General features: G+C 47.4%; 1 protein-coding gene across 2 annotated transcripts; it reads left to right on the top strand.

The window, feature by feature from the left end:
* The first annotated feature begins 1,271 nt into the window (after window positions 1-1,271).
* On the top strand, window positions 1,272-25,264 carry Angel1 (angel homolog 1). 2 transcript variants are annotated; one of them, XM_036205930.1, is made up of 10 exons: window positions 1,272-1,396; window positions 4,655-5,230; window positions 6,224-6,450; window positions 6,876-6,945; window positions 7,610-8,043; window positions 9,859-9,985; window positions 10,566-10,676; window positions 20,259-20,328; window positions 22,219-22,382; window positions 23,330-25,264. In XM_036205930.1, the coding sequence occupies exons 1-10, from the start codon at window positions 1,333-1,335 to the stop codon at window positions 23,488-23,490; spliced, it is 2,004 nt and encodes a 667-aa protein (XP_036061823.1). In that variant the 5' UTR covers window positions 1,272-1,332; the 3' UTR covers window positions 23,491-25,264. The 2 variants fall into 2 exon arrangements, with proteins under 2 accessions (XP_036061823.1, XP_036061822.1); XM_036205929.1 differs by having other exon boundaries at window positions 22,219-22,391.
* Window positions 25,265-26,738: the final 1,474 nt, after the last annotated feature.

Genomic DNA, 26,738 nt, shown 5'->3' with positions numbered 1-26,738 from the left:
GGCCATCTTATTTCTTATTTATTTTGAGACAAGGTCTTTGTAGCTCTGGCTAACCTGGAACTCAAAGAGATGCACCTGCTTCTGTCTCCAGAGTGGTCTGCCATGCCCAGCTTTAGTTTTCTATTGCTGTGATAAAACACCACAACCATTTTCAGAAGGAAGGGTTTATTTGAAGCTTACAGTTCCAGAGAGATACGAGTCTACAATGTCAGAGCAGAGGCAGCAGGCATGTGGGAATGGGACACATCTCAAGCTGCAAGCGGCAAAAAGAACAAACTGAAAACAGTATAAGTCTTTCAAGATCTCAGGGCCAGCCTCCAGCGACAACACACTTCCTTATTCAAACTACCACACTGACCTAGTATTAGGTACACTAGAGATCCATGGTAAACACAGTCAGTCACACTTGGCTCCTGGTGTTGAGGAATCCTTATTTCACTCCAATGGGCCACATCATTTTTACCTCATGATAAACGCACTACCCACCATTCAGTCTTGGTCTCTGATCTTGTGGAGTCTTCTCTCCATCCATTTCTCCCAATGCAGTACACCTTTCCCCCATAACCCATTTGGAGCAGGTGGAGGAAGTAAAAATCTCATGTGTTCGAAGAAAGAGAGGACTCCATTTGTGACCTAGAATCTGAGCTGGGAAACAGAAAAGGCCAGAAGGGGTGTGGGAACGAGGAAGAACTTGTCCCTTGTCCTCTTGGCTCAGAAGGGTTAGTTACAGAAGTTATGGCCAGACGTCTTAGCGAAAAGTCCAGTCTTTCGTGTTACAGATGAGGAAAGGGCCAAAAAGGGCATATGATGGTCCACACCTAGGTCGTAGTAGAAGTGAGAATAAAACAGTGGGCTCTTAAAGGTACTTTAGAGCCTCCAACGGGCCCCTTAATTTTATTATTTATACTTATTTATTTAAGTGAATTTTTTTTTTCCAGAGCTGAGGACCGAACCCAGGGCTCTACCACTGAGCTAAATCCCCAACCCCTTAAATGAACTTTTAAAGTTGACATTCAAGAGTAAAGGGTTTCACGCCCCGCTGCTCCGTTGCGGTGGAAGCCGGCGCCTTCCAAGGCTGCCCCTTCCCCTCGCAACAACCCCTCCTACTTACTCCCAATAAAGTTGTTGTTGAAGCGGGGACCGGGGGCGGGGCCTGGGCGGTGCGGAGGCGGAGCTTGGGCGGCTCGAGGCCCAGCTCGGGCCGCGTGGGGGCGGAGCCTTGGCGGCGTGGGGGCGGAGCCTGGGTGGCGCGGGGCGGGACCAAACCGAGGGAGACGGGTGTGCGGCGGCGTGGAGGGGCGGCGGCGCGGGCAGGCAGGCAAGCGGCCGGCCATGATCGCGTCGTGCCTGTGTTACCTGCTGCTGCCGGCCGCGCGCCTCTTCCGCTCCCTCTCAGGTACCGGCCTCGCGTCCTGTTGGGCGGGAGCTGGGGCTGCTGCCTGTCGGGGGAGGGGGGGGTGTCCGCGGGCCCCAGAGGGTTGGAGCGGCGGGCCTCACACCCGCGGTCCTCGACTGGTGGCACGGTGTGAGGCGGCTCTTGAGCCCGGTCCGCGGGCCGTTCCGGCCCCACGAGGCTCGGGCTGGCCGGCGACTCTCGTGGGCGGCCCCTCCTCACGCTGTGGTCTGGTGACGTCGGGCCACGGTTAACGTGGAGCCAGGGCTGGGGACTGGGGGGCGCCCTCCTAGGCTGTGGCGGTGGTCGTGGGGCAGGCTGAGCTACTCCCGGGGGGTCGGGAGCGGTGGCAACCCCGGACAGGCGAGGAGGACCGGACTTCTCGGCAGGTAGAATCCGGGGAGAGGAATGCCCTTAGACGGCTTCTCACTGCGGCCTGTCATCTGCTGGCCTCTGGCAGTTCGAGTCTAGTTGAAAAAAAAAAAACACAACTTAATGCTCAGAAAGCCAGAGAGGCGTTTAAACCTCCGCGTCTGCAGCAAGTGTTTAAGAGAGAGAGAGATGGGATAGGTGGGGTGCCTTAGTGAGGGAGGGGGCTGTTACTTCTGCCTAGTCTGCCGCCTCTCTGCTTTTGAAATCCGCAGGCGTTCATGCAACCCCCGTTTTCCCTGAGGTCCCTCAGGATTCCCAGCCTTCTCCCGTAGTAGCTTAGGGGTGGGGGCAGTATCAGGAAGGGTTTTCTTAGAAGTAAGAGGCCCAGCTGCATTCTGTGCTTTTCCTTTGTGGAGCTGCACTATGTGGGTGACGGATACTACATTTCTATATCAAATGTTAAATTTCTTAAAACATTGTCTCCACTAGACTGCTAGCTTCCGCAGAGCAGGGCCTTGCCCATTTGTTCATTGTATCTCATGCCAACGCATGGCCTGCTGGCGGTCATGGGTTTCCAGAGGCTTCAGGAAGGGGTGTCCATACTTCAGGAATGGGAAATCCTACAGAAGTCACTGTTGACAGAGAACCCAGCATATTCCTTTAATTATGTGGCTATCTAGTCTCTACAGTGGTAGGCTTAGTATTAGTCCACAGGTTTCCCAGTCAGAATTCTAGGGGTTTTAGAGGAGCCTTCCATCCACACATTATTAAGTGACAAGTATATTAATTTTGTGTATTTGGTATTTTGAAAAAGCTTTGTTTGAGAAACATTCTCCTCTTGAAAAACAATCAGTCACCACCAAAGCTCCTCTGGCATGTGCGGTATATAATGTTTCAAGGGACAGATAGTTAGCAAGTGGGTAACTGAATTCCCAGCAACCAGCCTGTGGCTTGAGAGCGTTCTTGACATTTTAGAGCAGACCATTTATTGTAGTCTAAGATGTTTGGTGGCATCCCTGCCCCTTGACCAATAGCACTGTCACAGTTGTTGTCCCACAGTGGCTCTGGACATTGCTGTTCTCTAAGGGCAAAATCTGCCTCTCTCACCTAGTTGAAAAATACTGATTTAATTTTTTTTCTTTTTTGAGACAGGGTTTCTCTGTGTAATAACTCTGGCTGACCTGGAATGCTCTTTGTAGACCAGGCTGGTTTCAAACTCACAGAGATCTGCCTGCCTCTGTCTCCCAAATTCTGGGATTAAAGGTGTGCACCACCACTGCCTGGCCACTGATTTTTTTAAAAGGTTTATTTATTAGTCTCTCTGTGTGTGTGTGCGTGCACAAAATGTGTGTGTATGTGGTGGTGGTGGGGCTTGCCGTGGTGTGCGGAAGTCAGAGGCCAGCTTGTGGATTTGGTTTCTTCATCCTTTTCAGCAAGTGCCTTTATTTGCTGAGCCATCTTGCTGGCCCAGATTTACCACTTATGTAGAGGGGCATAAATTCATATAGTTCATATGGATATTTGAATTTTCACCATTTTGAAGTTCTCATTCCTCTAGAAAATTGTTGATAAAATGAGTGTCCAGGGTTGGGGATTTAGCTCAGTGGTAGAGCGCTTGCCTAGCAAGCGCAAGGCCCTGGGTTCGATCCTCAGCTCCAAAAAAAAAAAAAAAAAAAAAAATGAGTGTCTAATGATCGTGGGCCATCACTGTGTGCATGTCATTTATTCTGACATGTAAATAAGCTCTGGTGTGTGTGCATGTGTGTTGGGAGGGTAGTTACTTGCTGTCATCAAAACGTTACTTTGAAGCTCCAATTTTAGAGCCCCCTGCCTACTTTATTGCCTGTTGGCTGTCGTCCATGGCTGCCATAGAAGAGATGACAGCTGTCTTGTAACTAACTGTTGGTTGCTGGTGCCTTCTGATTTACAGTCTGATGTGTTATGGAGTGAGAAAACAGATAATGAGGTTTGTGAAAATGTTATGGGTGGAATAAATAGCTCTGGGAAGAGGCCTAGGGGTTTTGTAAAAAAAGTAAGTTGATTTTTTTTTAAGGCTGACCACTTTATTATACTATTTTTGGAATGCTTTCATAGATTAGGGAGCTTGAAAACTCTTGGGAGTTACCTGGTTTGAATAACTCTGGTTTTCATCTTAAAGGTCAAGAGTAAGCCCTTCTGAAGGACCATTGTTTAGGGTCAGTTTTGTTCATTTTGTTATTTTGTACAAATAATACATTCTGTATTATTTCACGGTCATGTGTTATTTTTAATATAATGTGGTTTTCAGGACCTGAGAGTTGATGTTAGAAGTAGTGTCTTCAGGACTGGAGAATGGCTCAATGGTTAAGAGCACTGGCTGTTTTTCTAGGGAACCCAGGTTTGGTTTATTCCCAGCCCTCACGTGTTAGCTTACAACAATCTGTAACTCCAGGCCCAGGGGACCCCACACCATCATCTCACCCCTGTGGGTACCAGGCACTTACATGCTACACAGACATGCATGTAGACAGAACACCCATACACATAAAATGAATACATTAAAAATTAAACAGCAGGGTTTACTTCCAGGAAAAGGGATGTGGTTGTATGTGCCTCTCTGTGTTCTAGGTTATCCCCTGGGATTAGCTGTTCTTTCATTCTTGCACTGAAATTTAGTGGGTCCCTGCCATGCAAGCTGGTTAATACTCATAAAGCAATTAAAACAGTGTCTGGCACATAGAAAGCACTGCTAAGACGATGTTCCAGGTGTTAGGTTGGGAAGGCTATGACAGTACAATATGAGCAGCTGGATGTGGTTACTGCTCATATGAGGCTCCTGTGCTAGCAAGGGAATACTGTGGAATGAGTGCTGCTGTCTTCTTATAACCTCATGCTTTGCTTCCTTTCTAGATGCTTTCTTTACATGTCGAAAAAATGCCCTTCTGGCGAAGAGCTCGTCCCCCCAGGTAGAGGGTAACTTTGCCATGGCCCCTCGGGGGCCTGACCAAGAGGAGTGTGAGGGCCTGCTGCAGCAGTGGCAAGAAGAAGGTTGGAGCCAGGCACTCTCTACTGCGAGTGAGGGTCCTCTTGCAGATAAGGGACTAGCTGAGAGCAGTCTGGCACTCCTGATGGATAATTCTGGAGAACAGGGTGCTGCCTCGGAGGACAAGTGGTCCAGCAGGCAGCTGAGTGACCTTCGGGCAGCAGAGAACCTGGACCAGCCTTTCCCCGAGGTGCCAGGGGAGGAGCCACTGGCCGAGGTTGAGGGCCCTTTGTGGGCAGCTGTCCCTGTGCAGACAGGGCCCCAGTATGCAGACTGTGCTGTCCTCCCAATGGGCACAATGGCTGCAGAACAATGGGAAGAGGACCCTGCAATGGTGGCCTGGAGTATAGCACCGGAGCCTATGCTCCAGGAAGAGACTTCCATGTGGCCCTTTGAAGGCCTGGAGCAGCTGCAGCCTCCCCCAATGGAAATACCTTATCACGGTGAGTCTGGCAACCAGCAGAGAGAGCCACGTGCAGGTCGTTTGGAAAAGATCCTGTAGTGGGGAGTTCTGCTGCTATGTTTATTTGACTCTTGCAGGGTCAGATATTGGGGGTGTCTTAAAGGTCATCATAACTGTCCTCAGGGGCCTACAGATGAAAATGTCACAGTGCAGAGAGACAGTGGGACCTGTCTGATGTCTTGCAATTAGGCAGTGGGAGAACTGAGGCCCAGCCTTAGCTCTGATACTCTACACTGTTGCTCTGCAGATGCATACAGGGTGTTGTGGAGGCAGGGGTAGAGAGCTCTCAGGGCCTCCACTCTGCCTCAAAGAGAATAACTGGGTTCATTTATGTTGCTTTTTTGTTTTTTTTGTTTTTTGCTTTTTGTTTTGGTTTTTCTGTGTAGCTTTGTACCTTTCTTGGAACTCACTCTGTAGTCCAGGCTGGTCTCGAACTCACGGCCTGCCTCTGCCTCCCAAGTGCTGAGATTAAAGGTGTGCACCACCACTGTCTGGCTCATTTAAGTTACTTATATTGGGAGTCTATGAAGATGTGAAGGAAATTCTATGGCTTAAATAGGTTTGAAATCCGTTCAGGTGCTTCATAGTATCACCAGAAACCAGGTACAGATACAGAAAGCGCTCAGGGCTGAAATTATTCTTGATGTGTCTTTAACCTCAGGAGACTATTAATCATACCCATTGCATTATTCTCCAGAGACTCGTGGTCATATCATAGGTGGGAGCTTGTTAGACTCCTAAGTATTCTTGAGCATATACTAGTGCTAGATAGCCAGGGGATGCAGTGATGGACAGGCCGAGATTATCTCTAGCTCTGAGGAACTTTACTATCTATCAGCTCCGAAAAATGCCCTGAGAGGGGTGGATGGCAGGGGCAATGGAGAAAGGAACCTCAGGCATGACATTGTGACTTTGGGTGGTAGTGGTTTGGCTGCTGGACAAGCTGCAAACTCTTCTCTTGACCCCTTTGCAGAAATCCTGTGGCGAGAATGGGAGGATTTCTCCGCGCAGCCAGATGCTCAGGGTCTGGAGGCAGGGGATGGTCCTCAGTTCCAGTTCACTCTGATGTCGTATAACATCCTGGCCCAGGATCTGATGCAGCAGAGCTCAGAGCTCTATCTGCATTGCCATCCAGATATCCTCAACTGGAATTATCGCTTTGCCAACCTCATGCAGGAATTCCAGCACTGGGACCCTGATGTGAGTGAAGAGGGAGATGCACCGTCTTGCATAGGTGTAGGACTCAGGCTGTTTTCTGATGCTTAGGGAGAATGAGATCCTACTCCATAGCTATTCAGATAATGACCGTTGTGCCAGACAAGCTGAGATTATCTTTGGCTCTGTGGATGACAGACAGGTTTGAGCTTGCTTGCCCTGGAGTGAAGCAGATGCCAAGGCGATTCTCTAGGATTCACTTTCTAGCACCCTTACACAGGAACTCACAGGGTGGGGAAGCCTAACACACCACTGCTCTTGCTGGTGGTGGCTATCTGTCTGGGAAGTCAGCCCTGTGGGAAGTTTCCCTCTGACCCACACTCTGGTCTGGGGGCCTGTTCCTAGGGAGTGGGAGTCATCACATCGCCTCCGACCCCCTGGAGTGATTGCTTCTCTTGTCAATTTCCCAGATCCTGTGTCTTCAGGAAGTCCAGGAAGACCATTACTGGGAACAGCTGGAGCCCTCTCTGCGGATGATGGGTACTGCAGCTCCCCAGCGTGTGCGCCAGCCCTTCCTCCTCCTCCAGCCCTGCAGACTCTCTCCTGGAGAGACCTCCTCTTCTTTGTGTCTTAGTAGACCAGCAGCCTTGCCTGTGGGCTAGTTCTTTTCATGTGGGGGTGAGAAAGTAGAGCTCTAGTTTTTGAAATCTTTGAAGTAACCAACTCCATGAACTCCATGAGGCTGCATGTTAGTGATCCCATTTTACAGATGAGAAACAGGTTCCAAAACTTGTTTGACTTGCTCAGAATCCCCAAACTGCAAAGCTGGTAGGTTGTGGAGTCAGGGCTCCTGCTTGTCTGGCTCTAGATTCAAGGCAGTAGGGACTGGGGAAGCTGCATTGCTGGTAACCTCTGGGTCACAGGACCCCCTTTGGAGCCAGTTTTGCCTCTGGTGACAAGCCTCTGTTCTTCCTGTCTTACGTTGCTTGTACCCTTCTCTTGCTCCTCCCCTTTCTGGTCCCTCAGGCTTCTGGCTATGGCTGTAAGGGAGTCTCTGTAGAACCCAGAGGTGGCAAGGGCTCACTCTTATGGGGCTCCAGGATCGGTGCCTGCCTCAGGCACGGACCCTTTGTGCTGCTGCGGTGGCCGGAAGGGACTCGGGATTCACCGACTGACCCATCTCCATGGTGGTATTCCCTTACAGGCTTCACCTGTTTTTACAAGAGGAGGACTGGGTGTAAAACGGATGGCTGTGCTGTGTGCTACAAGCCCACCAGGTTCCGCCTGCTCTGTGCCAGCCCTGTGGAGTTCTTCCGACCTGGGTTGGAGCTCCTCAATCGGGACAATGTGGGCTTAGTGTTGCTGCTGCAGCCGCTAGTCCCAGAAGGTCTGGGGCAAGTCTCCGTGGCTCCCCTGTGTGTGGCAAATACCCATGTCCTGTACAACCCACGTCGGGGTGATGTCAAGCTGGCCCAGATGGCCATTCTTCTGGCCGAAGTAGACAAGGTGGCCAGGTTGTCAGATGGCAGCCACTGCCCTATCATCTTGTGTGGGGACCTGAATTCTGTCCCTGATTCACCTCTCTACAACTTCATCAGGGATGGAGAGCTCCAGTACAATGGGATGCCAGCCTGGAAGGTGAAGTGGGTCAGCCACTGGCGTGGGAACATGGGTGAGGGAGAGAGCTGGGGGTTGGCATCAAGGGCTGCTTCTGTGGCAGCCGACTTGGGGATGCTGATGTTGGATAGCAGTGTCTGCTCCTGGAGGCTAGCAGCACAGAAGTTCCTCCAGCACATTGAACATCTTCCCATTTGTGCCAGCTCTGAATTTGCAAGTGATTCTTACAAATTGTTTCAGGATTAAAACACAAAATAAAAGAAAATACCCTTTATTGCCCGAATCCCCTACCATCCGTGTAGAGGGAAGTGATGACTCCGAGGTTAGCAGAATTCTCGCACTTAACGGTGGTATTTATGCTCCTGTAGTAGTGTCACAGTTTACGTTTATGAAGCTCTTAGCTGTGTGTCAAGTAATTTTGAGCTTTTTTTCTTTCAGTCAATAATTTGCATTTGAATCTAATTTCTTACAGCTGCCACACAGTGGTAGCACAGATTGCTCCTGGTTTTATCAGCTTGCGCTGACTTTATTGTGCATTACATCATCCCTTTGTTCCTCTCTTGTCTCTTCTGGTCCAGCTTATTGCTAACTTTTGGCACAGCCCAGTGGAGAAGGGGACACAAAGTGACTGAGTACTTGGGCTTTATTTGAATGAGGTTACTTAAGTGCTGGCAGTGTCCTGGTTGCCTAGAGCAGGGCATTAGCCTGCTCCACAGGAGCTGCCTTTAAGAAGCTCAGGGGCAGGAGAATTTGCTGAGTGCCTACCAAATGACAGGCACTGTTAGGCATTGGCCGTGAGAGCACTTGTTTGGAAACCAGACAGTCCTGAATTCAAATCCCTGCTCTGCCATCCTGGCAGGTTAGGGAGCTTCCTCAAGCCCCCTTTGCTTCATCTGTACATTGAGGATTTAATGGGACCAACAGTAGATACTTTATGATTACATGAAATGATGCATGTAAAGTTTTCAGTGCCTTGTTCAAAGTGAGCAGTCAGTAATTGGTAGTGGTTATTATTAGTGTAAGATTTTTATTGTATTATTAGTAATAGTGTCCCATTTCCTAGCAAAGGATATTAACTAAAGAACATAAGTAACTTGTCTAAAGTCACAGCTATTAAGTGGCCATTCAGTTCCAAGTCTCTTTTACTCCGGATTATAGACCATGTGTATGTCCTTTTGGGGCAGAGGGATTGTGTCTGTCACGAGTCTATCCCACATGGTTAGCATTCTGATATTTGTTGTTACATGAAATAAAGGGAATTTTGCTGCCTAGTTGGGGATATGCAGATGACCGATATTGCTGAATGTTTCCCCCATGCGCTCTGTCCGTTCCCAGGCTGCTCATGACTTTGACTGAGGATGGTGACAGATACGGTAAAGTGCTCGGTGTATTCCCCATTTGCTTTTACCCTGTGGTTTCCCAATAACAGACTCAGGGAACTGACTGTGATCTAGAAGACGCAGAGTTGAGGATGGCAGGATGAACCTGTATCCATTACAAATCAAAATCTGTCGACAGAGTCGGTCTCCCTGGTGGAGGATTGTGTAGATTTTTCTGAGGTGAACCTTAGGACCACATGCTCATACAGTTCTGTTTTCCTTGACTTATTCTTCACTCTCTTTCCATTCTTTCCTATCTCATGGACATTTAAGTGTTTTTAGTGAGAATGTAATGTTAGAATTAGTTCCTTATTGCCGCCTTCCCCTGAGATTTACGTGGCTTGCTCATTTCATGTATACACTGTCTGTGTGTGTGTGTTGTTCAAATGTCCCCAAGCACGAGTCATTTCCATTTTCTGTCTTGGCTTCCTCATCCCCACCTTGCTCTTTCTCGTAGGTTTCTGGACAGGAAGACTTCTCTCATCAGCTTTACCAGAGGAAGCTGCAGGCCCCCCTGTGGCCCAGCTCCCTGGGCATCACTGATTGCTGTCAGTATGTCACCTCCTGTCATCCCAAGAGATCAGGTAAGCACATATTCTTTCGTTTGTTTGTTTGTTTTGCCTTGTTTACCTGCATGATTCTATATCCACCATGTGTGTGCCTGGTGCCTTCAGAGGCCAGAGGAAGGCCTCACATCCCTTGGTACTAGGGTTAACAGATGGTTGTGAGCTGTCACGTGGGTGCTCGGAACCAAACTTGGGTAATGCAAGCAAGAGTAACTTTGCTTTTAATGGCCAAGCCATCCCTCCAGCCCTCACATATCACATTCTTCCTCTTGTTTTTCAAGAAAAGGTCTCTCTACACAGCCCTGGTTGTCCTGGAACCCACTCTGTAGACCAGGCTGGCCTCGAACATGGCCTTCATGTTCATGTGGGGTGAGAGCTTGCTCTCAATAACAAGAGGAAGTGTGACCTCCTGGAGTTTCCTAGCAAGTTCCCGCTTTTCTCATTGTCCTCCATATGCCACTAACTGAAATGAAAGAATCTCCCCTCCTCAGAGGCAGATTTCCTCTGTGCTGTTATGCTAGAAGGTTCCTGGTGCTCAGGAGGTCTCAGCATGGGACTCTTGCCTTTCTTTCACCATATGGCATTTTCTGGTTTATAGAGAGACGGAAGTATGGCCGAGACTTCCTACTACGATTCCGCTTCTGCAACATCGCTTGTCAGCGGCCAGTAGGACTGGTTCTCATGGAAGGAGTGACAGACACTAAGCCAGGTAACAGGAAGCCTGTTTTCTTGGCTCCCACCTTTCTTCACCCCTGACATTTACAAGTTCTTGTTTTCTAGTCTTCTCTCTCTCCCTCTTCGTAAAAAGCTTTGCTTATTTTGTGTGTGTGTGTAGATATGTGTGCCATGTGCATGCAGGTGCCTGCAGAGGACAGAATAGGGCATCAGATCCTTGGAGCTGGAGTTATAGGTGGTTGTGAGCTTTCTAATGTGGGTAACTGGGAACTGAGCCTGCATCCCTCTTCAAGAGCAGCAAGTGCTTTTAACTGCTGAGCCATCTCTCCAGGCCGCCCCTAGTCTTTTCTACAGCTAACTCTTGACCAGCTTCTGACGCTGAGTTTAGAAGAAGGGAGGTGAGCTGAGTGCATGCATTGGATGTTTATTTGGATAAGAGCACCGGACCATAAACAAGAGGCCTGGGTTCTTGCCAGCTCTGCGACTGGGTAAGGCCATTAACCTCTTTAGGATTTAGTGTTTGTATGGGAGACGATGCCTATATCACAGGGCTTTGAAATTGAGAGGCAGCAGAGGAGATCACAAGAACAACTTGCTCCTGTGGAGCATGTCCAGTTCAGATGTGACGGTATTTTATAGCCTCACTTTCTTGTCTCTGAAACCACTTCAAAGTAGTAATGAAGATGGTATACAAAAAGCCAAAGGCAAACTCCATCTTTTCTACAACTAGGAGATCCGAAGGTGCAAACCGCAGTGAATTGTAACAGCTACAGGGGGAAATGGGCTGGGATGCCAGAGGAAATGTGGAGTCTTACCTATGGGGCTGTATAGATCTCAGACAGACCCACACTCTGTTTCCCCAGGGTGAGGCAGGCCGTTTGAGGGGCAAACCCCCAATCTCTTGCTTTTTCAACACAAGTGGAATGCATACAGCATGATAGAAGAGTCTGCAGACTGCTTTGTTCCTGACAGGCCGTGTGAGGATGACTGTCCAGGGAGTCAGGCTGCATTTTAGTCAGCAGGCTGTTGAGTGTCTGAGGGATGATGGCGGTTCCTCCAGGGCTGCATAGCCCTCTGGCTCCAGAGACGTGAAGATGAATCCTGTGTTAAAAGCAAAATTTCTATTACTTAGACCATGTGCTCAGTGTTTCCTTTATGTAAACTTCATATAACTAGCTGGTATAGAATACCATAGCTAACTCAAAGCTGCTGGCCTTGCTCAAAGTAATACTGTGGAGTCTCCACTAAATATATGAAGTAGTGGAAAACCAAAGGCAGGTAACAGATGCTCTAGAAAAGAAAGGTAAGTGAAAGAATGCTTCAAAGAAAACATTGCAGCTATGGAAATGATGATTTCTCTGTGAATAAAAAGATGAGACGATCCCTAGCTGAGGAGCTTTTGGCAGTTGATGACTTCTGAGAGTTTGTTTTCTTTAGGGATGTGGCCCTGTGAGACTACCTGTGATCCAGTAGATGGCCCCATCCTCCTGCACATAGTGGCAGCACTGAGTGAACTCAGTGGTTTAAAAAAAACACCCACACAAAAGTGGGAGAGAACAGTGATGGGGATCCAGGGGACACTGGAAGAGGGGGGAAGCTGGGAGTGCCTGATCAAGAGACACACATATACATGTGGGAAGTTCTCAAACAGTACAAGTGGTTATCTTTATAAAATAGTACGGAAAAGAAAGCACTTGTCTTAAAAACTCAGTTCAGGCTGTAACATCAGAAGATGAGAACTAAGCCATGGTACTCAGAATAAAAGTAGGAAGCTGGAGTGTGCTCAGTAGTAGAGCATTTTCCTTGGCATATGGCCTTGGGGGAGATGATATAGCTGTCTCACTTAGGGCCAGCAGCTCAGCTCAGAATTTTAAGATTACAAAATCCCCAAATAAAACAATAGCCATCTCACATGGATAACTTTATATTAAGAATAGATTATTTTGCCAGGTGGTGGTGGCACATGCCTTTATCCCAGCACTCAGGAGGCAGCAGCAGGTGAATCTGTGTGAGTTCGAGGCCAGCCTGGTCTACAAAGTGAGTTCTAGGACAGCCAGAGCTGTTATACAGAGAAACCTTGTCTCAAAAAACCATTAAAAAAAAAAAAAAAAAAGAATAGAGTATTTTAAAAAATGAGTGCACACTAGAATGAAACAAAATAGCACCAAAATGTAATAGCAAACAAAACTAGATCAAGACCTTTAACCTACACTCTGATAATCACTTTGTAAGTAGAAAAGAATTGTTCTGCTGGGCATGGTGGTGCTGAGGAGGCTGAGGGGGACGAGGAGATCAAGGCCATTCAGCCTAAGCTACGTAACAAGATCTGTATCAGAAAAGTTTTATTTTTGATTGTGAGCCTAGCCTTTAACGGCTGAGCTATTCCTCCAGCCCAGCGGTGGTGGCTCACACCTTTAATCCCAGCACTTGGAAGGCAGAGGCAGGTGGATCTCTGAGTTCGAGGCCAGCCTAGACTACAGAGTGAGTTCCAGGAAAGGTGCAAAGCTATACAGAGAAACCCTGTCTCGAAAACCAAAAGACAAACAAACAAACAAACAAACAGTTTTCTAACGGGAATGATTGATTAACAGTGCAAGCCATTTGCAGGGTTTTCACACTTGAGGTTGCGTATGGGTGAGCACTCATGCTTACCACTTGCTTTGTTGCCCCCTCCTTGGCTCAGCACCCCCAATCCAGGGCTGAACAGGCTACTGCTGAATCTCTTTAGAGACTCTCCATCTGAAAAGACCAGAAATGAAAAGATTTACTATGTGCAAATGGTTTTCTAGAGGATCTGTTTAAATATGTGGACAGATACAACTTCTAGGTTAATACCAGAGTTACCTAGTTTTAAGTACATGTCAAAATATGCCACCTTGTCTGTGACACTAACCTTCATGGTGACCTCCTAGTGCAAAGGGAGATGCAGTGCTGGACCGTGTGTCTGACTGCCAGAACTGACGTAGCACGTGACTAGTGCTTTACCTCACCCCCACTGTGTGATATAAAAACTGATTCTTACCTTCCCAACTTCCTTTATGAAAGAATGATTCTTTTTTTTTTTTTAATGATTCCTTTTTAAGACTGATTTTTTTTTTTTTTAATCTGTGTAAGTGTTTTGGTTGCCTATATGTCTGTACACCAATTGCTTCCAGTGCCCTTAGAGGCCAGAAGAGGGTGTCCGATCCTCTGGAACAGGCGTTAAAGATGGTTGTTAGCTGCCATGCGGGTACAGGGAACTGAACCCGGGTCCTTTGCAAGAGCAACAAGTGCTCTTGACTGCTGAGCCATCTCTCCAGCCTCCACAATGATTCTTTGTTTGTTTGATTTTTTTGAGACAGGGTTTCTTTGTGTATCCCTGGCTGTCCTGGAACTCACTCTGTAGACCAGGCTGACCTCGAACTCACAGAGATCTTTCTGTCTCTGCCTCCCAAGTGCTGGGATTAAAGGCATATGTTACCATTGCCTGGCTCATAATGATTCCTTTTTTTAAAAAATTTAATTTAAAATTTATTTATTTATTTATTTATTGTTGTTTTATGTATGAGTGCTCTGTCTACATGTATGCCTGCATGCCAGAAGAGGGCATCAGATCTTATTGTAGATGGTTGTTGTTGGGAATTGGACTCAGGACCTCTGGAAGAGAAGCCAGTGCTCTTAACTGCTGAGCCATCTCTCCAGCCCACTCATAATGATTCTTAAGTAGGATATTTAAATTAAAGCCCTCTCTTGCTAATGTTTCTAAGTGTAGCGATCTCCCCTCCCCATTTTTGACGATGGGGAATCTCTCTTGGGCATATATATATAAGAACACTAATTCCATTAATGACTGTTTAGCACAGTGGTTCTCAACTGTGAGTTGTGACCCCTTGAGGATCAAATGAATCCTTTCATAAGGGTTACCTAAGACCATTGGAAATAATAGATATTTACATTACAATTCATAGCAGTAGCAAAATTATAGCTATGAAATAGCAATGAAATAATTTTGTGTTGGGGTCACTGCAACGTGAAGAACTGTATTAAAGGGTCACAGCATTAGGAAGGGTGAGAATCCCAGGTTTGGCAGAATAACAGTAGTAGGTTCTCCCTAGGGTCTGTGACCTGTCTAGCCACAGGTTCTTAGCTCCAGTGGTGGTTCTGGGGATTGGTTCAGTCTTGAGAAGTGGGTCTTAAATATAGTCAGAAAGTCGCATAACATTTGTGTCACCAGTACATAGGAGGTGTCTCTTGCCAGGCTGGTCCTTGTAGCTCATACAGGAGTTCACATCTGGGTAAGACTGGTGACTTTTCTCCTCCAGTAGCATGCAGAGCACCTTCCAGCACTCGAAAGCTAGCCAATAGGGAGAAGCTTCTAGGTCAGTACCAGTTTGAGTTCTCCTTGTTCTGTCACTCAAGTATGGGGTGTCTTCAGTAATAGGGTCTTACCATCACGTTCTGAAGGGTGACCAAGAACACTGGCAGTAGCCTGTAATATTTGGGTGTCTGTAGGACCCCACTGGCCAGCTGCTCCAAAAGAGGTAACCCATTCTAGATACTGTGTTTTTGTTAGCCTGTTGTGTCTAGTAGTACCATTATTATAGGGTAACTAAGTCCATATCTCTGCTTTTCATCTATGTATAGATGAAAAGACTTTTCAAAAGGTCTTCAGTGTTGGAATGAGGATTCCACACTTGTGGCCTAAATACTTCCCACAGCTGCCGTTCTTCATCTCATTGTCTTCTGTGGAGTGTGCAAGGGTCCACAAATGTTCACACTGTTGTAGACACTAAAGAGGTTCCCTGTGTTTCCTTTCTCGTGGACACTTGTGTGTTTGCATTGGGCTTTACTCTGTGGCCCAGGATAGCCTAAACTTACTATATAGCATAGACTGGCCTTGAACTCACAGGACTTCTCCTCTCTCAGCCTTCTGAGTGTTAGTATCACAGGTGTGAGCCACCACACATGGCACTTAAAGGTTTTAAAAAGTGCAGGTGGCTGTTTTTGTGGGTGCCAGAGATGTACACTCATGTCCTCACGCTTGTGTTGTGGTTACTCTGACTCACTGACCCATCCTCCTAGCACTTCAGATTAAAAATAGTTTTAGATTATTGTATGTGTATGAATGTTTTGCTTGCATGTATGTCTGTGCACCATAGGCATGCCTGGTGCCCAGAGTCCAGGAGAGGTGTCAGATCCTCTAGAACTGGGGTTACAGATGGTTATGAAACAGCATGTGAGAGTTGGGTACTTTGCAAGAGCACCAAGTGCTCTAAACTGCTGAGCCATCTCTCCAACCTCCACTTCAGGTTTTTAATAAGAGCAAACCATGTATGAAATTTAGTACATTATAGAAGAAATAGCTGCCAATAGATGACTTTTGTAAGCCACTGGTTAAGCTGACCAAAAGGTTATGGGAAAGACTGGTCATCTTCCCAAGCAGGAAAGTTCTGAATCTAGATTACCTACTGGCTTGTATATGCTATAACGAGGATCTTCCTTCCAAGTACTTGCTTGGTTGGCCACTTCCATCAAGGAATAGGACCTGGAAAAGATGTTGCAGCTGTGTAGAAAGAACTACATCTCATGTGAGGCCTTGAGTCCTGTGTAACTATCAGAACAGTGTTGTTGGGATAGAGTACTACATGCATGGGAAGGTCCAAGTGTTGTGGGAAACATTCATTCTAGTTTTGCTGAGAAGAAGCCAGGTGTGGTGGCATATGCCCTTAATCTCAGCACTTGGGAGGCAGAGGCAGGGGAATCTGTGTGAGTTTGAGGCCAGCCATAGCAAGTTCCAGGACAGCCAGAGCTAATAAGAGAGACCCTGTATCAACAAAATAAAACAAACCAACCAATACTGCTGAGAAGAAAAGACTGAGGCCATAGCTCAGTAGCAGAATGCTTGTCTCACATGTGCAAGGCTCTGGGTTCAATCCCCGGCACCACCAAAAAATAAAAAATAAACAAATATATGAACAAACAGCCTGCTGGTTACTGTGATTTGTCCTGTATATTATAGTGATGAAGGATACAACTCAAAGTGAAGAGTTAGCATTAGAATGTTGAAGTTCCAAGTAATATCTCATTAGTAACCATGATGTGACTGGTGAGGCGGAGTGGTCAGGAAATTACACAGTCTGTAACACAAGATGCTTTGTTCGAAAAGTGTTTGGCCTCCAGCACCATGAAGAACAGAAACCAAAGCCACTGCAGCTCCCCAGACATGCTTTCTTTAAGCATCTTCAGTGGCATCCCTGTTAGGGTGAGGGACAAGACAGGGACACCTGCTATGATTTATGTTGGAATAGCGAAGCCAACAGAAATAGAAGCAAAAGAAAACACAAGTGTTAGATTGTACATTGGTCGAGAGAAACAACCAAGGCCAATAGCATTAAATGAAGATAATCCTGGGAAGGAGCTAGTTGTAGCGATCAGTAGTGGCCACATATAATGTTCTTACTTTGTTAAAGACATAATGAAAGCAAGATTCCGTTTGTAGGAGGAGCAACAACAAAATAAATGATAGAAAAAAAGCAGATACAGAAAATGGGATTTCCTTCCATCTGAATTACCAATTTTTTTTCCCGAAGTTGTCCATAATAGTCCTTTACCCTTTTAATTAAAAACTTGCTGGATGGTGGTGGCGCACGCCTTTAATCCCAGCATTCGAGAGGCAGAGGCAGGCAGATCTCTGTGAGTTCAAGGCCAGCCTGGGCTACAGAGTGAGATCCAGGAAAGGCACAAAGCTACACAGAGAAACCCTGTCTCGAAAAACCAAAAAATAAAATAAAATAAAACCTCTATTTAGGTGAAATTCATGTATTACAAAATCCACTTATCTAAAGTTCACTGGCTCTTAGTATGTTTCAGAGTTGGTGTAGCCATGACCACATGTAATTTTAGAATGTTTTGTTCTTGTGATGTCCTTCATACTGGGGACTAAACTCAGGACCATGTGTTTGCTAAGCAGGCACAATGTCCCTAAGCTAAATTCTTGAATCTTAGTTGTAGAACATTTTTATCACCACTCAGAGAACTTCCGTACACACTAGTGGTCAGTTTCCATTCATCTTCCCCCTGTCAAAAATTGAAGGGCCATAGATGTGTGAATTTCTGGACTTTTAAAGTTTTTTTTTTTTTTTAATTTATTTTCTTCCATACATTATAGTATAATTATGTCCTTCCCCCTCCCCCAACTCTAACTACTTGAGAATCCTTCTCACCTCCCGACCCACCTACTCCATGTTCTCTCTCTCTCTGTCTCAAGAAAAAAAAAAAAAGAAAGCAAAAAAAGAAAGAAAGAAAAAGATCAGTAAGACAATAACTATCAAAATGAACTAAAAAGTATACAAAGAACATGGGGTCCAATTTGTGTTGACTACTCCTGGGCATGAGGCCTGCCCTCGAGTATGGTTGATATGCCCCTGACACTCCTTTGAAGAACACTGGTTTTCCCTTTCCCAGCATGTTTCAGTTGCAAACAGCTTCTTGGTTAGGGGTGGCACTTGGTGTCCATTCCCCTTCTCGGTGCTGGGAATTGGTGTGATTTGAACCTGTGCGGGTCTTGTGCTTGTGATCACAGCCCCTGTGGAGTCTGGAAGACACCGTTTCCTTGGAGTCATCCACCACCTCTGGCTCTTGGAATCTTTCTGCTGCCTCCTCCTCCTCCTCCGAGATCCTGGAGCCTTGAGAGGAGGGGTTTGATAAAGACATCCCATTTAGGACCGAGTGCTCCAAACTCTGTCACTCTGCACTTTGTCCCGTTGTGGGTCTCTGTGTCAATTCCCATCTACCACAGAAGAAGCTTCTCTGATGGGGGCTGTGCGATGCTCCTATATCACTCAGGATCATTGTTTCTAGGGCCATCCATTCACTTGAAAATTTCATAATTTCATTTTCTTAACAGCTGAATATTCCCCTTGTGTATTGTACCATATTCCTATTATCCATTCGTGAGTTGATGGACATCTGAACTATTTCTAATTTCTGGCTTTTATAGAGCAGCAATGAACACGGATGAGCGAGTATCTCTGTAGTAAGACGTAGAGCCCTTTGAGTAGACCCTGATTTCTGTGGGGCTGCAGCGGTGTGCACTCCCAACAACAGGGAGTAAGTGTCCTCATCCTCATCCTCATCCTCATCAGCATGAGCTGTCATTTGTTTTATTGATCTTGACCATTCTGACTGGGAAAAGATGAAATCTCAAAATAGTTTTAGTTTGAATTTCCCTGATGGTTAAAGATTTAAAAGTGTTTCTCAATCATTTGTGTTTCATCTTTTGATGAAACTCTAGTTCTATTCCCTGTTTTTAAATTAGGTTATTTTTTTTCCTTGATCTTTTTTTTAGTTCTTTATTTCTAGATTCTCTCTCTCTCTCTCTCTCAACACACACACACACACACACACACACACACACACACACACACACATGAACACATTGCCACTTTTCTCGAATGACGGTGTCCTTTGCTGTTTGGGAGCTTTTTAGCTTCATGAGGTCCCTTGGTTAATTGTTGATCTCACTGCCTGTGCCGTTCAGAACGTCTTTTCCTGCGCCAGTGAGTTCAAGTCTGTTCCCCACTCTCTCTCCTATCGGATTCAGGGCATCTGGTCTTTTTTGAGGTTCTTAGCCCATTTGGAGTTGAGTTTTGTACATTGTGATAGATACAGATCTATTGTCATTCTTTTACAGACAGCTCTCCAGTTTGACCAGCACCATTTGTTGAAGATGCTCTCTTTTCTCCAGGGTGTAGTTTTGGTGTTTTTGTTAAAAAAAAAAAAAAAAAAAGAAAAAGAAAAAAGAATCAGATGTCTATAGGTGTAGAGAATTATGTCTGGGTCTTTACATTATCCCATTAATCGACATACCTGTTTTCATTCTGATACCATGCTGTTTTTATTACTACAGCTCTGTAAAACAGCTTGAAATCTGAGATGGTGATACTTCCGGCGGTTCTTTTATACTCAGCTATTTGTGTGTGTGTGTGTGTGTGTGTGTGTGTGTGTGTGTGTGTGTGTGTGTGTGTCTCCATATCAAGCTGAAGATTATTTTTTTCAAATTTTGTGAATTGTGTTGGAAGTTTGATGGAATTGCATTGAATTGGTAAGTTGTTTTTGGAAGGATGGCCATTTTCACAGGATTAACCCTACCAATCTGTGAGAATGGGAGATTTTCCCATCTCTTGGTGTATTCTTCAGTTTCTTCCTTCAGTGCCTTTCACTTGCTTAGTTAGAGTTACCTCAAGGTATTTTATTTTTATTTTTTGAGGCTATTGTGAAAGGTACTGTTTATCTGTTTTTTTTCTCAGTATGCTTGTCATTTGTATATAAGGATGGCTACTTACTTTTGTGTGCTAATTTTGTATAGCATTGGTTGCCCCTGTACAAGAAAAGTGAGTGGTGAGTGTTGAGTGGTTGATTCTCTTCTTCATTTTGTACTATGTGGCTGTATAACCTATTTAAAACATGCAGGTATTTAAGCCTTGGGTCCTCTTCCTCCTTTTATCACTGTTTTTCTTTCTCTTTCCCTCCTTGACCTCCTGGAGCAGTGGAGCAAGTGTCTGAAGGTGAGAGGTTCTGATCTGCTGCACAGGGTGTGGGTGGATAACAAGACCTTTTCCTCTCTGGCTCCCTACAGATCGACCTGCTGGTTGGGCCGAGAGTATCTTTGAGGAAGAGATAGCAGAACTTGAGCCTGTCTTCTCCAGGTAAACTTCTTCCCAGTTCTTTTCAGTTTTCAGTCCAGGCAGGAGAGCGATCCTCACTGGCTATGCTGAGGCTGACTGGGGGACTACTTTGCTAAGCCCCCTCTTTTCCCTAACAAGCTTATCGAGGGCATGCATATATGCAAAAGCCAAGGTCATGTTCTTACAGGTGAAGAGCCCATGAAGTCCTTCCTGGAGGGAGGAAGGCTCCCAGCAGACGTGCTGGCTCACATGAGCACACTGGCATTCTTTGCCAGGCAGATGGAGAAGAGGGATGAGGAGTGTAAGAGGGTCTCAGCTTTCATTGCTCTGTTTCTATGTTGATTTTAGCGGAGATCGCCAGCCTCTTACTAGTATGGGAAGGAATTTGATGAGACTGAGTAATGAATTAGTTTTCCTTGCTGTGTTAACAGACACAGGCTTTTTATCCAGGCGGCAGAGCCGTGGCTGGTCATGGGCACTGCAGTCAGGGAACAGAACTGAATGCCAGTGCTTTGCCTGCTTTCTCCTTTGTTAAGTCTGAGACCTCTGCCTGTGGAATGTGCCACCCACAGTTGAGGTGGGCTTCCTTCAACCTTATCTAGATGATTCCTCACAGGCATGCCCAGACGTGATTCTAAGATCCTGTCAAGTCGACATTAACCAGCACAACTCTACCCCTTGTCACCTGGACAACTAACCACACCACTTTTAAGCCTTATCTTCTCTGTGTCCCATGGTTCATGACAATCTTACAGTACAAAATGCATTCCGCCCAACTTCAAAAGTCCCCATAGTCTTTAACAGTTCCAACATTATTTAAAAGTGTAAGTGATGAGCCTCTTCTGACACCAGGAACTCTCTTCACTGTAAGGCCCTACTTAGGAAGTTGTGTGTGGAGGCACACACCTTTAACCCCAGCAGTTGATCACTGTGAATCTGAAACCAGCCCAGCTGGGATACATAGTGAGTTCTAGGTCAGCCAAAGCTACATCCTGAAACCATGTCTCCAGAAAATTAAAAGCTAAACAAAACAAACCCAAACAACAAAAAGAAGTTACATACTTCCAGCATACAATGGCACAGAGTAACCATTCCCCTTCCAAAAGACCAGGACCCGGCAGGGAAGAACACAACCTTGAAGCTCCATGTTGGGAATCCGGCTCCTGACAGCATCATCTGGATTCCAAAAGGCTTGGGGAGTCCCGCCTCTCGGGCTCTGCTGCCAATAGCACACACGGTTTCTCTCTCAGGCTAGCTCTGCTCCACGCCTCCTGCTTTCCTTGGTGGATGTACCATGGTTGTGGCGTCTCCAGTGTCCTGGTGTCTTTAGTCATTGTCCCATTGCTGTGAGGAGACACCATGACCAAGGCAGGTTTTACAAGAAAGCATTTAATCGGGGGCTTGCTTACAATTTCAGAGTGTTAGTCCATGGCCGTCCGGCAGGGAACAAAGAGGCAGGCAGGAGGGCATGGTACTGGAGCAGTAGCCGAGAGCTTACATTCTGATCCACCAGAAGCAGGCAGAGGGAGAGGATAGCCAGGAGAGGAGAGAGAGAGATGGGCCTGGTGTGGGCTTTTGAAACCTCAGAGCTCACCCCCAGTGACACACCTCCTCCACCCAGGCCACGCCTCCTAGTCCTTCCCAACAGTTCCACTAGCTGGGGACCAGTATTCAAAATACCACAGCTGGGGGCTCCACTGAAACTTAGACTCTCTCTTTACAACCTTAGACAGCCTCTCAGAACTTCCTTACAGGAACTAACACTGCCACACATTTCCTGGTGTCAGCAACCTTTGAAATCGTCCTTAGGTATTATCCTTTAAAAAATATTCATCAAACCCACAGAGGAAGTGGTCTGAGGGAAAATGTAATGTGTTTTGTTAGCTGACGTCTTACCCTCTGTCCTTGTAGGACTATAGGCACCATCCAGCACTGCCTCCACCTGACCTCAGTATATACCCATTTCCTGCCCCAGCATGGCCGCCCAGAGGTCACAACGATGCCCTTAGGTCTTGGGATGACAGTGGATTACATTTTTTTCTCAGCCGAATCCTGTGAGAATGAGACTAGAACTGGTAAGCCTGGTGAGTCGGGTTTCTAGAAGCCACCTGAGGGTGTCTGGGAATAGCTGATGGTAGGGTTACAGGAACCTGAGCATCACAGGCAGGCATCGTGCCAGCCTCGTGCACATTCTTTCTGCAGGCTACCCATTTGCTTTCTCCTTTTCTTGTAGTGTCAGGGTTGGGGTGGGGACAGCCATTCCTGTTCCCATCACAGAGATAAAAGTAGAGCACTAGAAGAAATTAGACTTGTCCAGGGCCAGAAGTCAGGGAGGGACTTGGTAGGGTCAGACCCTGTTTCTCCTTGTCACTAGTTATGGTGAGCAGTGTGCCATTCCTGTGCCTAGTGAACTTATTACTTTTATAATGTTTGGATTAATTGCCCACGCTTGGAATCATGTTTTATATAAGGAATCTATATTCTTTCCTTCCTTCCTCCCTCCCTCCCTCCCTCCCTCCCTCCCTCCCTCCCTCCCTTCCTTCTTTCCTTTCTTTCTTCCTTTCTTTCTTTTTTTTAAAGATTTATTTATTATGTGCACAGTGTTCTACCTGCATGTATGCCTGCAGGCCAGAAGAGGGCATCAGATCTCATTACAGATGGTTGTATATGGTTGCTGGGAATTGAACTCGGGACCTCTGGAAGAGCAGCCAGTGTTCTCAACCTCTGAGCCCTCTCTCTAGCCCCTGGAGTCTATATTTCTGTTTGTCTTGAAAAATCAGAAACTTGTAGTGTTGGGCCCAGAGCATGTGTTCCATCTGTCCCAATGTCCCTGTCCCTGCCTGCCTTCACTGATATTATCACAGGGAAGCCTTCTAGTCAGCCTGTCAGGTGGGGTGTGTGTGCGTGCACACACGCATGTGCATGCTATTCAGTTCAGAGTGCCAGTTCTGACTGAGGTCATGTCTGCCATGCAGCGTGGCTGCTGGCTCTTGTACCTATTGGCTTCTTCTTTGTGCCCCAGATCACAGGCTGGATGGAGATGGGACTCTGAAGCTCCTGGGCCGCCTCTCCCTCCTCTCTGAAGAGATCCTCTGGGCTGCCAATGGCTTACCCAACCCCTTCTACTCTTCAGACCATCTCTGCCTGCTCGCCAGCTTCGGCATGGAAGTCACTGCCCCATGAGGGCCCTGGGAAGAGCTCGCTGGTTGGACGACTGCAAAGGCCCGTGCTGTGGAAACTTCTGTCCCCTCCCTCACTCCCTCCTGCCCGTGGTTAGACTCTCTCCAGGCCTGTCCACCACGTTCTCTGCCTGTGGTCCCTGCCCTGCCCCAGCCTCTTCCCAATCCTGTGCCACGTGCTAGGTGGCCCCGGGAGAGGCGGAAAGCGTTCCTCATCCTTCCATGTACCCAGAGCCCTCCCTATTGATGTTTAATGACCAGGGTTGCGGGAGTTCTGGATCTCATTGGTTATTTGCTTTCAGGCCATTTCTTGGTGGCACCCTCTGACCTAACTTCTCCCTCCCTTTATGACTGCTGGGCTGGCATGCACATGCAAGGTGTGTGTGTGTAAAGCGTGAGTTCTCTCGGGGTGGGACTGCCCAGCACTGCCAGGCCTGCCTCTGCCTAGTCCATGTGCCACCATGCGGTGCTGGGGTAAGGGCAGGTTGAGAGCATGACACAGGAGCTGTGTGCTGCCGGGAGGCAGCAGGTGTAGGACCCTTTACCCTCCGAGGTTCGTTAGTCAGCTAGGCAGCCTGGGCGTACTTGTGATTTCTGCAGACAGATTGGCCCACAGCCTGGAGCAGCAGCTCAGGGATGTTAGAACTACTCAGAACACCAGAACTCCTCAGACCTGGATGATTGTGGTAGGACTTCTCTGAGGAAGGCAATTTGAAGTCTTGTGTTGGGGTTCAGGGGGCTGGCACAGTGGTGTGAAGTTTAAAGCATCTTAGGATAAGAAGAATGAACCTCCATGGAACTGTAGTCTCACTGGATTCTGCAGAACTGGGCAAGAGTTGGAGTCCCAGTAGAAAGAGCAAGAGGCTGAACATCTGCTTCCCCAGTACTGGAGCCCCAGGGGGCGCCTTCTCTGACCTTTGCGCACCTAAGAGAGCTTCTTTTCCCTCCCCACTCTACTCCCCCGCCCCTGTCTCCTGCCTGCCTTGTTCCTTGTTTTCTCTCTAGAGAAGACTGCTGTTTCGTCACTCCAAACCATCTCAACAGCCTGGCTTTGGGCAAACTAGGTCCAAGAACTCAGGGTGAACGTGCTTGCAGATTTGCTCTGCCTTTCCTCCCCAAACATGGGACCCCCTGATCCACTCAAGACCCCTGGAGCCCATGCCCCGTCACCTGCATGCCTTACTTATCGCTGGGGTGCAGTCTAAGGTGTCCTTGGGCAGATCCTCCACACAGCTTTAGCTCAGTATCTGCTGACCCCTGTTGGTTTGTCCACTCCATTTCCCCAGAGACTGGAGGCTGTGGCTAGGGATGCTGGGCCAGAACTTTCCCTTTCTTTGAAAACCAAAGTCCTGCTGGAATGCTGCTGCACTGCTGATTCTCAGCTTCCCGAGCTCAGGTTCTGGGGGACCTTCTTTTCCTGTGTGTGTCTGTTGTTAAGTTTTGTTTTCTGGGTACTGGACATATGCCTGTCTGAGCCCCAGGCCCGTCTGTCCACGGCCCATTTTTCACCATCTCTCTCTCTCGTACCTCCTGAGATGGTTTCACACCGTGCCCTGTTCTCAGGACAAGGGCCGGTGACTAGTCCGTCTGCCAGGAAATGCAGGTTCGACTGCTAAAGAAGGTGGAGGGCTAGAGTTTGACCGTTTTTCTTTTCCCCGTTTCTTATTTGTTTCTGTTTTAGAAACGAAGTGTGGGGGTTTAAATGGCATTTAAACTGCACTATATAGCCGGCAGAACCAGGCAACGTTTTTCCCAATAAAGGCTTATCATGCCCCCTCCATTGTTGTCTTTTCACTGAGACTCTCAGAGGCATGGGGTTGAGAGAGCTGGAGGATGTGGTGGGCAGACAGAGGAGGGTGGAGGTGGAGCCTTAGGTGGGGGTGGAGCCTTAGGTGGAGGTGGGGCCTTAGGTGGGGGTGGGGCCTTAGGTGGGGGTGGGGCCTTAGGTGGGGGTGGGGCCTTAGGTGGAGGTGGGGCCTTAGGTGGAGGTGGGGCCTTAGGTGGGGGTGGAGCCTTAGGTGGAGGTGGGACCTTAGGTGGGGGTGGGGCCTTAGGCAGGGCTGGGGCCTTAGGTGGAGGTGGGGCCTTAGGTGGAGGTGGGGCCTTAGGTGGGGGTGGGGCCTTAGGTGGGGTGGGGCCTTAGGTCTAAATGGAGAAGAGAATTTTTTACCATCTGCTTGTTAATCTTCCCTGTGCTCTGGGGCTTGGCAGAAACAGGGTTTGAGTGAAGTCCCCTGCCCTTTGCAGGGTGCAGCTGCCTTCTCTGTCCCCCCCTGTGAGAAGAGAAGGGCTCTAATTTAGCTGCTTTTCGCTCTTACACCATCTGCTGCCAGTCTCTCTGTAGACTCTAGACTTTTGCAGATGAGTCAGTGTGGAAAGCGGGATGTTTCTGGTCAAAGCAATGGCAGCTGCGTGAGGCATGATGAGTGTGGCAGATGCCCCTTGCCGGGTGTCTATTTCTGATCATCCCTTGTAGTCCGGAGCCAGGGCTGAGCCGTGGGCCATCTGTCGTTGGAAACAACTCTCTTTCTTGCCGGGCCTAACTGCCGGTACTTAGGTCCTTCTCTGGTCTCCTTTTGCGGTACATCAAGCCGAGGCCTCATGAAGTGAGCTTGGTTTTCTGTCTTAACCTCAACAGATTGCCAGCCCCATACTCAATCTTGAGGTAGCATCTTCCCCAGGGACCTGGCGTTATTTAAAATCACCTGGAGCTGCTGGTGCACTCTGGGTCAGAATCCACTGATTTAGGAGACAGCAAATCTAGCCAGGGATTAGGATTAGGGTGCCTTACATTGGCCAGGTTGGTTGATGACTAGGTAAGCCACTTAATCTCTCCTCCACCTTTGAGTTTGCATCCTTTGGTGAAAGGAAGTTGGATGGAGGAGTACTTCTCAGGGGGTTTAAGTCTGTGTTGCTTGTACCATGGCAAGAAAGGGCTGCAAAGAATGCCAAAAAGATTCTAGTAGACCGGGGAGGATAGTTGTCCCCAGGAAGCTTGGATGACTGGCCCCATGGGCTGGGAAGTATTTGACAGCTCCAGGCTGTGAGTTACAGTTCTAGTTCACTCTTTGACTGCATGGAGGATCCCCCAGTGCCTCAGTCCCTAAACACACAGAATTTTGGTTAACAGTTTACATTGAGTTTCCACTTAATTGTGCATGTGTGCATGGATGCTTGTGAATGTGTATGTACATGCCTGTGGAGACCTCAACTGTGGTTGTCAGCCTTCAGGATCCAGCCACCCTGTTTTTT

Source organism: Onychomys torridus, chromosome 14 (assembly GCF_903995425.1).
Source record: "Onychomys torridus chromosome 14, mOncTor1.1, whole genome shotgun sequence".
NCBI classification, from domain to species: Eukaryota; Metazoa; Chordata; class Mammalia; order Rodentia; family Cricetidae; genus Onychomys; species Onychomys torridus.
Note: the sequence above shows the minus strand (reverse complement) of the source record. Positions and strands in the feature narration are given on the sequence as shown.